This window comes from Oncorhynchus kisutch, unplaced genomic scaffold, assembly GCF_002021735.2.
Source record: "Oncorhynchus kisutch isolate 150728-3 unplaced genomic scaffold, Okis_V2 scaffold3444, whole genome shotgun sequence".
In the NCBI taxonomy this organism is placed as follows: domain Eukaryota; kingdom Metazoa; phylum Chordata; class Actinopteri; order Salmoniformes; family Salmonidae; genus Oncorhynchus; species Oncorhynchus kisutch.
Window position 1 is genome coordinate 175,315 of NW_022265389.1, and position 17,697 is coordinate 193,011.

The following is a 17,697-nucleotide window of genomic DNA, read 5'->3' on the forward strand; positions in this document are numbered from 1 at the left end:
CCAACTTGACAGAGCTTGAATATTCTGCAAATATTGTACTATCCAGGTGTGCAAAGCTAGAAACTTACCCAGAAAGACACACAGCTGTAATCGCTGCCAAAGGTGATTCTAACACGTATAGACTCAGGGGTATGAATACTTGTATAAATTAGATATTTCTGCATTTCATTTTCAATTAATTTTATGAAATGTCTAGAAACCTGTTTTCACTTTGTCATTCTGGGATATTGTGTGTAGATTGATGACCACTTTTTAGGCTGTAACAGAATGTGGAATACGTTAAGGGGTATGAATATTTTCTAAAGGCACTGTAAGTCACTCTAGAAGCCCCCCATCCCATTCTAGAAGCCCCCCATCCCATTCTAGAAGCCCCCCATCCCATTCTAGAAGCCCCCATCCCATTCTAGAAGCCCCCATCCCATTCTAGAAGCCCCCATCCCATTCTAGAAGCCCTCCCTCCCATTCTATAGGCCCTCACTCCCATTCTAGAAGCCTCCCTTCCCATTCTAGAAGCCTCCACTCCCATTCTAGAAGCCCCCCCTCCCATTATAGAAGCCCCCCCTCCCATTCTAGAAGCCCCCCTCCCAAACTAGAAGCCCTCCCTCCCATTTCTAGGCCTGCATCTGTGTTCTATTTGCACAGTAATGGCCTTACTTACAGCTGGCCAGGTTTGCCTCTCTCTCTCTCTGTCTCTCTCTCTCTCTCTCTCTCTCTCCTTTCATATGAGACTGTTTAACTTGGCTTTGAGTGTGAATGTAGTAAAACTAGTGAGTAGTGTTTAAATGTAATAACCGTCCATTTCAAGTTGAGACATTGAATTGGAAATGGCGTCAGCCTTGCAAATGTACTGTAGTCGTTTAAGGTCACAAACGCTTTTGAAGAACCTTTGTTGACGAAAATTGATCTTCCCATTGTCCTTACAGGTGTTATATGCCATTACATGATCAATTATATTGTCTTATATCACAGTTTTACAGATCATTTACTGTGGTTATATTCACTTTTATTCTTGTCCTAGATCTGGATTACAGCAGTGAAGCAGGGGGTGAAAGCTGGCACTTTCTTCTGGCCTGTGTAAGTCTCTCCCTCTCTCCCCCACACCCTCTCTGTCTCTCTGTCTGTCTACCTCTCTCTCAATTCAATTCAATTCAATTCAATTCAAGGGCTTTATTGGCATGGGAAACATGTGTTAACATTGCCAAAGCAAGTGAGGTAGACAACATACAAAGTGAATATATAAAGTGAAAAACAACAAAAATTAACAGTAAACATTACACATACAGAAGTTTCAAAACAGTAAAGACATTACAAATGTCATATTATATATATATACAGTGTTCTAACAATGTACAAATGGCTAAAGGACACAAGATAAAATAAATAAGCATAAATATGGGTTGTATTTACAATGGTGTTTGTTCTTCACTGGTTGCCCTTTTCTCGTGGCAACAGGTCACAAATCTTGCTGCTGTGATGGCACACTGTGGAATTTCACCCAGTAGATATGGGAGTTTTTCAAAATTGGATTTGTTTTCGAATTCTTTGTGGATCTGTGTAATCTGAGGGAAATATGTCTCTCTAATATGGTCATACATTGGGCAGGAGGTTAGGAAGTGCAGCTCAGTTTCCACCTCATTTTGTGGGCAGTGAGCACATAGCCTGTCTTCTCTTGAGAGCCAAGTCTGCCTACGGCGGCCTTTCTCAATTTATTTATTTATTTATTTTTATTTTACCTTTATTTAACCAGGTAGGCAAGTTGAGAACAAGTTCTCATTTACAATTGCGACCTGGCCAAGATAAAGCAAAGCAGTTCGACAGATAAAACGACACAGAGTTACACATGGAGTAAAAACAAACATACAGTCAATAATGCAGTATAAACAAGTCTATATACAATGTGAGCAAATGAGGTGAGAAGGGAGGTAAAGGCAAAAAAAGGCCATGATGGCAAAGTAAATACAATATAGCAAGTAAAATACTGGAATGGTAGTTTTGCAATGGAAGAATGTGCAAAGTAGAAATAAAAAAATAATGGGGTGCAAAGGAGCAAAATAAATAAATAAATAAAAATTAAATACAGTTGGGAAAGAGGTAGTTGTTTGGGCTAAATTATAGGTGGGCTATGTACAGGTGCAGTAATCTGTGAGCTGCTCTGACAGTTGGTGCTTAAAGCTAGTGAGGGAGATAAGTGTTTCCAGTTTCAGAGATTTTTGTAGTTCGTTCCAGTCATTGGCAGCAGAGAACTGGAAGGAGAGGCGGCCAAAGAAAGAATTGGTCTTGGGGGTGACTAGAGAGATATACCTGCTGGAGCGTGTGCTACAGGTGGGAGATGCTATGGTGACCAGCGAGCTGAGATAAGGGGGGACTTTACCTAGCAGGGTCTTGTAGATGACATGGAGCCAGTGGGTTTGGCGACGAGTATGAAGCGAGGGCCAGCCAACGAGAGCGTACAGGTCGCAATGGTGGGTAGTATATGGGGCTTTGGTGATAAAACGGATTGCACTGTGATAGACTGCATCCAATTTGTTGAGTAGGGTATTGGAGGCTATTTTGTAAATGACATCGCCAAAGTCGAGGATTGGTAGGATGGTCAGTTTTACAAGGGTATGTTTGGCAGCATGAGTGAAGGATGCTTTGTTGCGAAATAGGAAGCCAATTCTAGATTTAACTTTGGATTGGAGATGTTTGATATGGGTCTGGAAGGAGAGTTTACAGTCTAACCAGACACCTAAGTATTTGTAGTTGTCCACGTATTCTAAGTCAGAGCCGTCCAGAGTAGTGATGTTGGACAGGCGGGTAGGTGCAGGTAGCGATCGGTTGAAGAGCATGCATTTAGTTTTACTTGTATTTAAGAGCAATTGGAGGCCACGGAAGGAGAGTTGTATGGCATTGAAGCTTGCCTGGAGGGTTGTTAACACAGTGTCCAAAGAAGGGCCGGAAGTATACAGAATGGTGTCGTCTGCATAGCAAGGCTATGCTCACTGAGTCTGTACATAGTCAAGGCTTTCCTTAATTTTGGGTCAGTCACAGTGGTCAGGTATTCTGCCGCTGTGTACTCTCTGTGTAGGGCCAAATAGCATTCTAGTTTGCTCTGTTTTTTTGTTAATTCTTTCCAATGTGTTAAGTAGTTATCTTTTTGTTTTCTCATGATTTGGTTGGGTCTAATTGTGCTGCTGTCCTGGGGCTCTGTAGTGTGTGTTTGTGTTTGTGAACAGAGCCCCAGGACCAGCTTGCTTAGGGGACTCTTCTCCAGGTTCATCTCTCTGTAGGTGATGGCTTTGTTATGGAAGGTTTGTGAATCGCTTCCTTTTAGGTGGTTGTAAAATTTAACAGCTCTTTTCTGGATTTTGATAATTAGTGGGTATCGGCCTAATTCTGCTCTGCATGCATTATTTGGTGTTCTACGTTGTACACGGAGGATATTTTTGCAGAATTCTGCGTGCAGAGTCTCAATTTGGTGTTTGTCCCATTTTGTGAACTCTTGGTTGGTGAGCGGACCCCAGACCTCACAACCATAAAGGGCAATGGGCTCTATGACTGATTCAAGTATTTTTAGCCAGATCCTAATTGGTATGTTGAAATTTATGTTTCTTTTGATGGCATAGAATGCCCTTCTTGCCTTGTCTCTCAGATCGTTCACAGCTTTGTGGAAGTTACCTGTGGTGCTGATGTTTAGGCCAAGGTATGTATAGTTTTTTGTGTGCTCTAGGGCAACAGTGTCTAGATGGAATTTGTATTTGTGGTCCTGGTGACTGGACCTTTTTTGGAACACCATTATTTTGGTCTTACTGAGATTTACTGTCAGGGCCCAGGTCTGACAGAATCTGTGCATAAGATCTAGGTGCTGCTGTAGGCCCTCCTTGGTTGGTGACAGAAGCACCAGATCATCAGCAAACAGCAGACATTTGACTTCGGATTCTAGCAGGGGGAGGCCGGGTGCTGCAGACTTTTCTAGTGCCCTCGCCAATTCGTTGATATATATGTTGAAGAGGGTGGGGCTTAAACTGCATCCCTGTCTAACCCCACGACCCTGTGTGAAGAAATGTGTGTGTTTTTTGCCAATTTTAACCGCACACTTGTTGTTTGTGTACATGGATTTTATAATGTCGTATGTTTTACCCCCAACACCACGTTCCATCAGTTTGTATAGCAGACCCTCATGCCAGATTGAGTCGAAGGCTTTTTTGAAATCAACAAAGCATGAGAAGACTTTGTCTTTGTTTTGGTTTGTTTGATTGTCAATTAGGGTGTGCAGGGTGAATACATGGTCTGTTGTACGGTAATTTGGTAAAAAGCCAATTTGACATTTGCTCAGTACATTGTTTTCATTGAGGAAATGTACGAGTCTGCTGTTAATAATAATCCAGAGGATTTTCCCAAGGTTACTGTTGACACATATTCCACGGTAGTTATTGGGGTCAAATTTGGGGTGATCAGTCCTTGGTTCCAAATATTGGGGAAGATGCCAGAGCTAAGTATGATGTTAAAGAGTTTTAGTATAGCCAATTGGAATTTGTTGTCTGTATATTTGATCATTTCATTGAGGATACCATCAACACCACAGGCCTTTTTGGGTTGGAGGGTTTTTATTTTGTCCTGTAACTCTTTCAATGTAATTGGAGAATCCAGTGGGTTCTGGAATCCAGTGGGTCTTTAATAGTTGATTCTAAGATCTGTGTTTGATCATGTATATGTTTTTGCTCTTTATTCTTTGTTATAGAGCCAAAAAGATTGGAGAAGTGGTTTACCCATACCTCTCCATTTTGGATAGATAATTCTTCGTGTTGTTTGTTTAGTGTTTTCCAATTTTCCCAGAAGTGGTTAGAGTCTATGGATTCTTCAATTGCATTGAGCTGATTTCTGACATGCTGTTCCTTCTTTTTCCGTAGTGTATTTCTGTATTGTTTTAGTGATTCACCATAGTGAAGGCGTAGACTCAGGTTTTCCGGGTCTCTATGTTTTTGGTTGGACAGGTTTCTCAATTTCTTTCTTAGATTTTTGCATTCTTCATCAAACCATTTGTCATTATTGTTAATTTTCTTCGGTTTTCTATTTGAGATTTCTCTCTCTCTACCTCTCTCTCTCTCTGTCTTTCTACCTCTCTCTCTCTCTCTCTCTCTCTGTCTGTCTACCTCTCTCTCTCTCTCTGTCTATCTCTCTCTCTCTCTGTCTACCTCTCTCTCTCTCTGTCTGTCTACCTCTCTCGCTCTCTCTGTCTACCTCTGTCTCTCTGTCTCTCTGTCTGTCTACCTCTCTCTCTCTCTCTGTCTATCTCTCTCTCTCTCTGTCTGTCTACCTCTCTCGCTCTCTCTGTCTACCTCTGTCTCTCTGTCTCTCTGTCTCTCTGTCTGTCTACCTCTCTCTCTCTCTCTGTCTACCTCTCTCTCTCTGTCTATCTCTCTCTCTGTCTACCTCTGTCTCTCTGTCTCTCTGTCTGTCTACCTCTCTCTCTCTCTGTTTACCTCTCTCTCTCTCTCTCTCTACCTCTCTCTCTCTCTATTTCTGTGTCTACCTCTCTCGCTCTCTCTGTCTACCTCTCTGTCTCTCTCCCTCTCTCCCCCACACCCTCTCTCTCTCTCTCTCTCTCTCTCTCTCGCTCTCTCTCTCTCTCTGTCTCTCTCTCTGTCTCTCTCTCTCTCTCTCTCTGTCTCTGTCTACCTCTCTCTGTCTACCTCTCTCTCTGTTTATCTCTCTCTCTGTTTATCTCTCTCTCTGTTTATCTCTCTCTCTGTTTATCTCTCTCTCTGTTTATCTCTCTCTCTCTCTCTACACCACATCTGAAAAAAATTCCCCTCTTCTCAATGCAAAGATATTATGTCCCACAAACTTTATCACCTCACAGCTCACAGCCTGTCAATATACTCCTCAGAATTCTCAAGTAGAGCTTAGCGATTAACTGACATTTCTTGAATTGTTTTGGTTATTAAACAACTCATTTGATCAACATCGATTCAATTACTTGAATTCAGTTTAGTAAATTTGTTTTGTGAGCCCAACTATGTGGGATGCTGGGTTGAAGGGAGATGTAGTTTTCATTAAGCAAATATTCAACCTTGTTAAGCGCAGAAACGTGGTAATTAACTATATTGACCATGATCCATTGCACCTGTTTTTTCTGGGTCAGGCAGAGAAGATAATACTCTTTTATGCCTGCTACATTAGGTTAGATACACACAGACCGCATGAGAGATGAATGGACACAACACACAGAGAGAGATAGAGATAACATTAGATGGTCTGTCTGTTTGGTTGCTACTGCCTTAGCAGAGATGAGATGATGACTTTAAGGAATGAAAAATACCAAGTAATATAAGAATATTGTATTATTTCATAGTCATTTTTTATTAATTGTTTTAATTGATGTCTACCCTATGTGGACCTCTGACGGACTATTTCTATGTTTTGGAAATTTTATGTTAACTCTTTTTGGCTCTGGAATTTCCATTAAAAAGCTAAATTGTTTTTGTAATTATTTTATAATGCATTTAGTGTAAAAAATAATGATATCGAAACTGAAATTTAATGGACCTAGAAAAACATTAGTGGCTCAGCACTACTCTCAAAGACAAAACACAACAGAAAGTGTTGCCATTATATTGTCATAACACTGTTGTGGATCTCAGTTGGAGATGTCTGGAAACTACATGGACTTGTTCTTGTTTAGTTGTACTCTGGCTAACAGAGAGGTAGAGAGAGGTAGACAGAGAGGGTGTGGGGGAGAGAGAGTTTAGTTGGTACTCTGGCTAACAGAGAGGTAGAGAGAGGTAGAGAGAGAGGTGGAGACTTACACTCTGGCTAACATAACGCATGCAGGCTGCTAAAAAAACACAATGCATCACACATTCATAAGACACAGAGGTCTTTGAGGCAGACTTCAGTTCAGAGGCGTACAGACCTAACTGTTTTGAGAGCAATTTGACTCAAATCGGCCTATTAACGTAAAACGGGGTGCCTGCATGTGAACATGGCCAGCTGGGGGGGACTCCTTCAAAAGCAGTGACAAAGTGCACTTCCTGAGGTAGGGGGGGGGGGGCCCAGGGCACTGGGGAGGAGTGGCCCAGGGCACCGAGGAGGAGGAGGGGGGGGTGGCCCAGGGCACTGGGGAGGAGTGGCCCAGGGCACCGAGGAGGAGGAGGGGGGGGTGGCCCAGGGCACTGAGGAGGAGGAGGAGGGGGGGGGGGCAGGGCACTGAGGAGGAGGAGGGGGGCCCAGGGCACTGAGGAGGAAGAGGGGGGGGGGGCAGGGCACTGAGGAGGAGGAGGAGGGGGGGGGCCAGGGCACTGAGGAGGAGGAGGGGGGGGCCCAGGGCACTGAGGAGGGGGGGGGGGGGGGGGCAGGGCACTGAGGAGGGAGAGGGAGGGGGCCCAGGGCACTGAGGAGGGGGAGGGGGGGGGGCAGGGCACTGAGGAGGAGGAGGGGTCACTTTACAGTACAGTATAAGACTGTATTATTTAACCAATGAGGTCTGGAGATGATGGGGAGTTGTGGTTGTAGCTTTGTGGAGTTTCTGTTAAGACCAACTCCAGGGAGGTCTTAACCAACACCAGAGGGGTTGAGAAGAAGAGAATCCCCCCTGTAGTGATTTAGTGTGATAAGATCTACCCCCTTCCATACCCCCCCCAGCTCCCCCACATGTCAAGCCCCAGTTAGAGAGGCAAACCCTGGGGTTGATGGTTGGCAGCTGTGCCTAGTGGGCTGGAGGATGGAGGTCTGTTCGTGGACCACCGCTCTACAAGACAGGAACAGGAGGGGAGGCTTTGAGCTTCAAAGATATCCAGGGGGAAGGAGAGGGATGTACCCCAGGACTATATAGGCCTGTTATGTCTGTAGTGGTTCTAATCTGGTGTAGCCCAGGACTATATGTCTTTAGTGGTTCTAATCTGGTGTACCCCAGGACTATATAGGCCTGTTATAATGTCTGTAGTGGTTCTAATCTGGTGTACCCCAGGACTATATGTCTTTAGTGGTTCTAATCTGGTGTATTCTAGGACTATATAGGCCTGTTATAATGTCTTTAGTGGTTCTAATCTGGTGTACCCCAGGACTATATAGGCCTGTTATGTCTTTAGTGGTTCTAATCTGGTGTACCCCAGGACTATATAGGCCTGTTATAATGTCTGTAGTGGTTCTAATCTGGTGTACCCCAGGACTATATAGGCCTGTTATAATGTCTGTAGTGGTTCTAATCTGGTGTACCCCAGGACTATATAGGTCTGTTATAATGTCTTTAGTGGTTCTAATCTGGCAGCTTTCCTGGATGCAAACAGAAAGGATCAAATGTGGTGTTGTAATACACAGTAAAACATGGATACACAGCCTCCCAGACACAGTAAAGCCATTGATACACAGCACCCCAGACACAGCCTCCCAGACACAGTAAAGCCATGGATACACAGCACCCCAGACACAGCACCCCAGACACAGTAAAGCCATTGATACACAGCACCCCATACATTTTTTTGTGAACTTCATTTTGTCCTCCATATAATGAACTCATCTGATGTGTCTTTCCAGGTCCATCCCGTTGGAGAGGAGAGTCCTGACCATGCTACAATGGCTTCATCTGGCAGACGGAGAGAGGTAAAGGCAGCTTCTTTTATCCTCTTCTTTAGGCTGTTACTATCTGCAATGATATACCAGCAGTGAAACCCCATCCTCTACATGCATCCAAGATGGCCGCTCTATGCTTAGCAGCAATCTCCATCTAACTTTGAGGAAGTGACTTTGCTCCCATATCCTAGGCCTGTATTTGAGACATGGGGGTGGTAGAGGATACACATGGCCAACCTAAGATTCCCTTCCACCTGTGTTGTTTCAGGCCTTATGTTTACGCCATGCACTCCGAGCAGCCGGACACGTTTGGCCACAAGCTGGGGCCCATGAGCACTGAGGTGAGCTGGAGGCTGGAGGCTGGAGGCTGAGGCTGGGTCTAGGGCTGGGGGCTGGAGGCTGGGGGCTGGAGGCTGGAGGCTGGAGGCTGGGGGCTGGGTGCTGGGGGCTGGGGCTGGGTCTAGGGCTGGGGCTAGGGCAGAGTCTGAGGGGGAGAGACGGTTGTGGTTCAGACTACCGGGACCTGAGTATGTGTTGAGCAGCACTCACGACAGCAGCACTCACGCCAGATGGAGCTAGTTACATACAGAACAATCTACAACACTGTAGCATAAACACTGGCTTCCTGTTTCAACTGTCCAGCCATAGCAAGGCCCCAAACAAACCCAGGCATGTACATGCATGACTTGTACAGTGTGGAATTGATTAACCATTTTCTAGAGATTTTGTATTTCAAATCATATTGTATTTGTCAAATGCGCCGAATACAACATACCTTACAGTGAAATGTTTACTGACAAGGCCTTAACCAACAATGCTTAATTAAGAAGTTTTAAGAAAAATAAGTGTTAATAAGTAAAAAATAGAGAAATAAAAGTAACAAATAATTAAACAGTAGCAGTGGGCACCGCACATAGACTCTGTACCGTAACACCCTGTATATAGCCTCCACATTGACTCTGTACCGTAACACCCTGTATATAGCCTCCACATTGACTCTGTACCGTAACACCCTGTATATAGCCTCCACATGACTCTGTACCGTAACACCCTGTATATAGCCTCCACATTGACTCTGTACCGTAATACCCTGTATATAGCCTCCACATTGACTCTGTACCGGTACCCCCTGTATATAGCCTCCACATTGACTCTGTACCGTAATACCCTGTATATAGCCTCCACATTGACTCTGTACCGGTACCCCCTGTATATAGCCTCCACATTGACTCAGTACCGTAACACCCTGTATATAGCCTCCACATTGACTCTGTACCGTAACACCCTGTATATAGCCTCCACATTGACTCTGTACCGTAACACCCTGTATATAGCCTCCACATTGACTCTGTACCGTAATACCCTGTATATAGCCTCCACATTGACTCTGTACCGTAACACCCTGTATATAGCCTCCACATTGACTCTGTACCGTAATACCCTGTATATAGCCTCCACATTGACTCAGTACTGTAACACCCTGTATATAGCCTCCACATTGACTCTGTACCGTAACACCCTGTATATAGCCTCCACATTGACTCTGTACCGTAATACCCCTGTATATAGCCTCCACATTGACTCTGTACCGTAACACCCTGTATATAGCCTCCACATTGACTCTGTACCGTAACACCCTGTATATAGCCTCCACATTGACTCTGTACCGTAACACCCGTATATAGCCTCCACATTGACTCTGTACCGTAACACCCTGTATATAGCCTCCACATTGACTCTGTACCGTAATACCCTGTATATAGCCTCACATTGACTCTGTACCGGTACCCCCTGTATATAGCCTCCACATTGACTCTGTACCGTAACACCCTGTATATAGCCTCCACATTGACTCTGTACCGTAACACCCTGTATATAGCCTCCACATTGACTCTGTACCGTAATACCCTGTATATAGCCTCCACATTGACTCTGTGTACCGGTACCCCCTGTATATAGCCTCCACATTGACTCTGTACCGTACACCCCTGTATATAGCCTCCACATTGACTCTGTACCGGAACACCCTGTATATAGCCTCACATTGACTCTGTACCGTAACACCCTGTATATAGCCTCCACATTGACTCTGTACGTAACACCCTGTATATAGCCTCCACGTTGAACTCTGTACCGTAATACCCTGTATATAGCCTCCACATTGACTCAGTACCGTAACACCCTGTATATAGCCTCCACATTGACTCAGTACCGTAACACCCTGTATATAGCCTCCACATTGACTCAGTACCGTAACACCCTGTATATAGCCTCCACATTGACTCAGTACCGTAACACCCTGTATATAGCCTCCACATGACTCAGTACCCCCGTAGCACCCACTGCCCTCCGTAACAACCCATTGTATATAGCCTCCACATTGACTCAAGTACCGATGACACCCTTGTATATAGCCTCTCCACATTGCTCAGTACCCGTAACACCCGTATATAGCCTCCACATTGACTCAGTACCGTAACACCCTGTATATAGCCTCCACATTGACTCAGTACCGTAACACCCTGTATATAGCCTCCACATTGACTCTGTACCGTAACACCCTGTATATAGCCTCCACATTGACTCTGTACCGTAACACCCTGTATATAGCCTCCACATTGACTCAGTACCGTAACACCCTGTATATAGCCTCCACATTGACTCAGTACCGTAACACCCTGTATATAGCCTCCACATTGACTCAGTACCGTAACACCTGTATATAGCCTCCACATTGACTCGTACAGTACCGTAGCCTCCACATGACTCAGTACCGTAACACCCTGTATATAGCCTCCACATTGACTCTGTACCGTAACACCCTGTATATAGCCTCCACATTGACTCTGTACCGTAACACCCTGTATATAGCCCTCCACATTGACTCAGTACCGTAACACCCTGTATATAGCCTCCACATTGACTCTGTTACCGTAATACCTGTATATAGCCTCCACATCGACTCTGTACCGGTACCCCCTGTATATAGCCTCCACATTGACTCAGTACCGTAACACCCTGTATATAGCCTCCACATTGACTCTGTACCGTAACACCCTGTATATAGCCTCCACATTGACTCAGTACCGTAACACCCTGTATATAGCCTCCACATTGACTCAGTACCGTAACACCCTGTATATAGCCTCCACATTGACTCAGTACCGTAACACCCTGTATATAGCCTCCACATTGACTCAGTACCGTAATACCCTGTATATAGCCTCCACATTGTTATTTTACTGCTGCTGATTGTGTTATGTCAATGTCTAATAATGATGAGGTATTTTGATGATCTGTATGGGGATCAATACTTCTATGATATCCCCTGATCGTTGTGATTGCTGTGTGAATATTGATCAGTGTATTCTGTGCTGCAGCTGAACAACCCTCTGAAGGAGATTGATAAGATAATTGGTCAGCTGATGGACGGCCTGAAACAGATGAAACTCCACCGATGTGTCAACATCATCATGGTGGGAGATCACGGTACTGCTGCACAACCGCCTTGACCCCTGACCCTAACCCTGGTCAATACATACCAACCCTAACCCTGGTCAATACATACCAACCCTAACCCTGGTCAATACATACCAACCCTAACCCTGGTCAATACATACCAACCCTGGTCCATACATACCAACCCAACCCTGGTCAATACATACCAACCCTAACCCTGGTCAATACATACCCAACCCTAACCCTGGGTCAATACATACCAACCGGGTCAATACATACAACCCTAACCCCTGGTCAATACATACCAACCCTAACCCTGGTCAATACATACCAACCCTAACCCTGGTCAATACATACCAACCTAACCTGGTCAATACATACCAACCCTAACTCTGGTCAATACATACCAACCCTAACCCGGGTCAACACATACCATCCCTAACCCGGTCAATACATTACCAACCCTAACCCTGGTCGAATCATACCAACCAGGTCAATACAACCAACCCTGGTCATACCATCAACACCTGGTCAATACATACCACCACAACCCTGGTCAACATACCAACCCTGGTCATACATACCAACCCTGGTCAATACATACCAACCCTACCCCTGGTCAATACATACCAACCCTAACCCTGGTCAATACATACCAACCCTGGTCAATACATACAAACCTTGGCCAATACATACCAACCCTGGTCAATACACACCAACCCTAACCCTGGTCAATACATACCAACCCTGTCAATACACATCAACCTTAGTCAATACATACCAACCCTAGGCAATATATACCAACCCTGGTCAATCACATCAACCCTAGTCAATACATACCAACCCTAGTCAATACATACCAACCCTGGTCAATACATACCAACCCTGGTCAATACATACCAACCCTGGTCAATACATACCACCCTGGTCAATACATACCAACCCTGGTCAATACATACCAACCCTGGTCAATACATACCAACCCTGTCAATACATACCAACCCTGGTCAATACGTACCCAACCCTAGTCAATACATAACAAACCCTGGTCAATACATACCAACCCTAGTCAATACATACCAACCCTGGTCAATACATACCAACCCTGGTCAATACACACCCAACCCTAACCCTGGTCAATACATACCAACCCTGGTCAATACACACCAACCCTAGTCAATACATACCAACCCTAGTCAATACATACCAACCCTAGTCAATACATACCAACCCTGGTCAATACATACCAACCCTGGTCAATACGTACCAACCCTGGTCAATACGTACCAACCCTAGTCAATACATAACAACCCTGGTCAATACATACAACCCTGGTCAATACATACAAACCTGGTCAATACATACCAACCCTAGTCAATACATAACAACCTTGGTCAATACATACCAACCCTGGTCAATACATAACAACCCTGGTCAATACATACCAACCCTGGTCAATACATACCAACCCTGGTCAATACATACCAACCCTGGTCAATACATACCAACCCTGGTCAATACATACCAACCCCTGGTCAATACATACCAACCCTGGTCAATACATTCCAGTCAATACATACCAACCCTGGTCAATACATACCAACCCTGTCAATACATACCAACCCTGGTCAATACACACCAACCCTAGTCAATACATACCAACCCTGGTCAATACATACCAACCCTAACCCTGGTCAATACATACCAACCCTGGTCAATACATACCAACCCTAGTCAATACATACCAACCCTAGTCAATACACACCAACCCTGGTCAATACACACCAACTCTACCTAGTCAATACACACCAACTCTACCTAGTCAATACACACCAACTCTACCTAGTCAATACACACCAACTCTACCTAGTCAATACACCACCAACTCTAACCTAGTCAATACATACCAACCCTAGTCAATACACACCAACCCTGGTCATACACACCAACTCTACCTAGTCAATACACACGCTGGGGGGGGGGATCACAGATCAGTTATCTTTAAATGTACTTTGTGAATATGATTAGGCTGTAGTTTACTACAGTGCCTGTATATAAATAAACACTGATCACTCATATTAGTCTCCGTCTGAAAAACCGGCCCACTCATAAAAGGGAGGTAAGAAAACGTAGCTCTAGAGAAAGTGAAAGTCTCTCCAACTCAGGTCTCTTCAAAGTACGCCGAGCCTATTGGCTGATATATGCCAGTAATACCGATAGCCTAATATAATGGTCCGCGTGAGAATCTCTTGGGCGCACAATTACTGCAACCATGGCTGGCAAGTGAGCTGAGTCGTCACATACGTCCTGAGTCGTCACATACGTCCTGAGTCGTCACATACGTCCTGAGTCGTCACATACGTCCTGAGTCGTCACATACGTCCTGAGTCGTCACATACGTCCTGAGTCGTCACATACGTCCTGAGTCGTCACATACGTCCTGAGTCGTCACATACGTCCTGAGTCGTCACATACGTCCTGAGTCGTCACATACGTCCTGAGTCGTCACATACGTCCTGAGTCGTCACATACGTCCTGAGTCGTCACATACGTCCTGAGTCGTCACATACGTCCTGAGTCGTCACATACGTCCTGAGTCGTCACATACGTCCTGAGTCGTCACATACGTCCTGAGTCGTCACATACGTCTGAAATAAGCAGCATTGCGGTTGGGTTCGGGACCAGTTCTTACGTTAGCGGGTGTGGGCGGGATGAATAAATCGGTCCTCCGCAGACCTCTAGACCAGGGCTGTCAAACTCATTCCTTGGAGGTCCTAGTGTCTGTGGGTTTTAGTTTTCTCCTTTCATTTAAGCCCTTAGACAACCAGGTGAGGGGAGTTCTTTACTAATTCGTGACCTCAATTCATCAAGGCAGGAGCGAAAACCCTCAGACACTCGGTCCTCCATGGAATGAGTTTGACACGTGCTCTAGACGATGTCCATTTCTCTCTGACTATAGACAATCAAGTCACCTTCTTCTTCTTCTTCGTATTCATTCTGCAGTGATTTAAAGTCTGTTCTGAACATGTGTTCCTCAGGTATGGAGGAGGCTCACTGTGACAGGACAGAGTTCCTCAGCTCATACATGCCGTCCACTGTTGATGACATCATCCTGATCCCCGGCTCCCTGGGCAGGATCCGCTCCAGGTACCCCAACAACCCCAAATGTGAGCGTTTGGTTTGTTTGTCTGATTGGTGTATTGATTGATTGATTGATTGATTGATTGATGGATTGACCATTTAAAAACACCAATACTGTATTGAAGAACATGCCTTAATAAAATCATTGAGGATTAATCAACTACAAATCCCCAACTACAAATCAGAGACCTATTTCTATTGTGGTCCTCATAGGCTTCGTTTAGACGGCGGACCCATTGTGGTCCTCATAGGCTGTGTTTAGACAGGCAGACCATTGTGGACCTCATAGGCTGCGTTTAGACAGGCAGACCCGTTGTGGTCCTCATAGGCTGTGTTTAGACAGGCAGACACATTGTGGTCCTCATAGACTGCGTTTAGACAGGCAGACCCATTGTGGTCCTCATACACTGCGTTTAGACAGGCAGACACATTGTGGTCCTCATAGGCTGCATTTAGACAGGCAGACCCATTGTGGTCCTCATAGGCTGTGTTTAGACAGGCAGACACATTGTGGTCCTCATAGGCTGCGTTTAGACAGGCAGACCAATTGTGGTCCTCATAGTCTGCATTTAGACAGGCAGACCCATTGTGGTCCTCAGGCTGCGTTTAGACAGGCGGACCCATTGTGGTCCTCATAGGCTGCGTTTAGACAGGCGGACCCATTGTGGTCCTCATAGGCTGCGTTTAGACAGGCGGACCCATTGTGGTCCTCATAGGCTGCGTTTAGACAGGCGGACCCATTGTGGTCCTCATAGGCTTAGTTTAGACAGGCAGACCCATTGTGGTCCTCATAGGCTGCGTTTAGACAGGCGGACCCATTGTGGTCCTCATAGGCTTATTTTAGACAGGCAGACCCCATTGTGGTCCTCATAGGCTGCATTTAGACAGGCGACCCATTGTGGTCCTCATAGGCTTCGTTTAGACAGGCTGACCCATTGTGGACCTCATAGGCTGCGTTTAGAAGGCAGACCCATTGTGGTCCTCATAGGCTGCGTTTAGACAGGCGGACCCATTGTTTTCCTCATAGGCTTGCGTTTAGACAGGCGGACCCATTGTGGTCCTCATAGACTGCGTTAGACAGGCGGACCCATTGTGGTCCTCATAGGCTGCGTTTAGACAGGCGGACCCATTGTGGTCCTCATAGGCTGCGTTTAGACAGGTGGACCCATTGTGGTCCTCATAGGCTGCGTTTAGACAGGCAGACCCATTGTGGTCCTCATAGGCTGCGTTTGGACAGGCAGACCCATTGTGGTCCTCATAGGCTGCGTTTAGACAGGCGGACCCATTGTGGTCCTCATAGTCTGCATTAGACAGGCAGACCAATTGTGGTCCTCATAGTCTGCATTTAGACAGGCGGACCCATTGTGGTCCTCATAGTCTGCATTTAGACAGGCGGACCAATTGTGGTCCTCATAGTCTGCATTTAGACAGGCAGACCCATTCCTCCAGTTACTGGAAAGTGTGGTAGAGGAAAGACAGAGTACTGTATCTCAGTGACCCTGATCCTTGACTGGTCACATGACCAGGTCAGTCGAGACCAAAACAACAACATTACGTTAGCATGTAATCTTTGTGCTCAGAAGAGCACGCCTCCTCGTTCCCCAGACTACGTTGATGTGTCCCTACTGATCCAGTTATGGACTGCGTCCTCGGTAGTACGGTAGAACGAGGCACATTTCCTAACAGTCAATCAGAACACTGTTTGTCTTTTTCAGATGATGCCAAATCTGTTATTGCAAATCTTACAGTGAGTAGTATACACGTTGTCTTTCCATACACATTGTCTTCTCATTGTTCTGACCAATATTCATACCCGTGTTGTGGTGTCAGAGGTTGAGGTGTGAAAAATCCAGAATTATTAGTTTATGAAATCGGGGTGATGAAGTTGTACTACGAGCACCTGGAATCGTGTTGTTCTGCCCCCCCTCAGTGTAAAAAGACAGAGCAGCACTTCAAGCCCTATCTGAAGCAGCATCTCCCAAGCGCCTTCACTACGCCAAAACAACAGAGAATAGAGGGCATCCACCTGTTAGTGGAGAGGAAGTGGCATATCGCAAGGTTATACCCTCTCTCTCTCTCTGTCTGTCTCTCTCTCTCTGCCTCTCTGTCTCTGTCTGTCTGTCTGTCTGTCTGTCTGTCTTGTCTGTCTGTCTGTCTGTCTGTCTGTCTGTCTGTCTGTCTGTCTGTCTGTCTGTCTGTCTGTCTGTATGTCTCTCTGTCTGTCTCTCTGTCTCTCTGTCTCTCTGTTTCTCTGTTTCTCATTTCAAACAGAAAAAGACCACAGACCACAGATTTTTTTGCTACAGTGCTATTGGGGGTGTCCTATTGGTGGGGGTGTCCTATTGGGGGTGTGTAATATTGGTGGGGGGCTATTGTGGTGGTGTCCTATTGGGGGTTGTCCTATTGGTGGGGGTGTCCTATGGTGGGGGTGTCCTATTGGTGGGGGTGTTCCTATTGGGGTGTTGGTGTCCTATTGGTGGGGGTGTACTATTGTTGGTGTGGTGTCCTATTGGGGGGGGTGTCCTATTGGGGGTGGTGTCCTATTGG

The 17,697-nt window shown here is 45.6% G+C and overlaps 1 protein-coding gene across 2 annotated transcripts in view; it reads left to right on the forward strand.

The window, feature by feature from the left end:
- Positions 1-17,697, forward strand: part of LOC109877572 (ectonucleotide pyrophosphatase/phosphodiesterase family member 2-like) — a 47,488-nt gene that overhangs the window by 8,137 nt on the left and 21,654 nt on the right. For both annotated transcript variants that reach the window (XM_031820512.1, XM_031820513.1), the window contains exons 9-15: positions 1,019-1,074; positions 8,515-8,580; positions 8,819-8,891; positions 11,931-12,039; positions 15,048-15,176; positions 16,866-16,897; positions 17,081-17,208. In XM_031820512.1, coding sequence (XP_031676372.1) covers positions 1,019-1,074; positions 8,515-8,580; positions 8,819-8,891; positions 11,931-12,039; positions 15,048-15,176; positions 16,866-16,897; positions 17,081-17,208 — 593 coding nt within the window. The remainder of the gene's footprint in view (positions 1-1,018; positions 1,075-8,514; positions 8,581-8,818; positions 8,892-11,930; positions 12,040-15,047; positions 15,177-16,865; positions 16,898-17,080; positions 17,209-17,697) is intronic.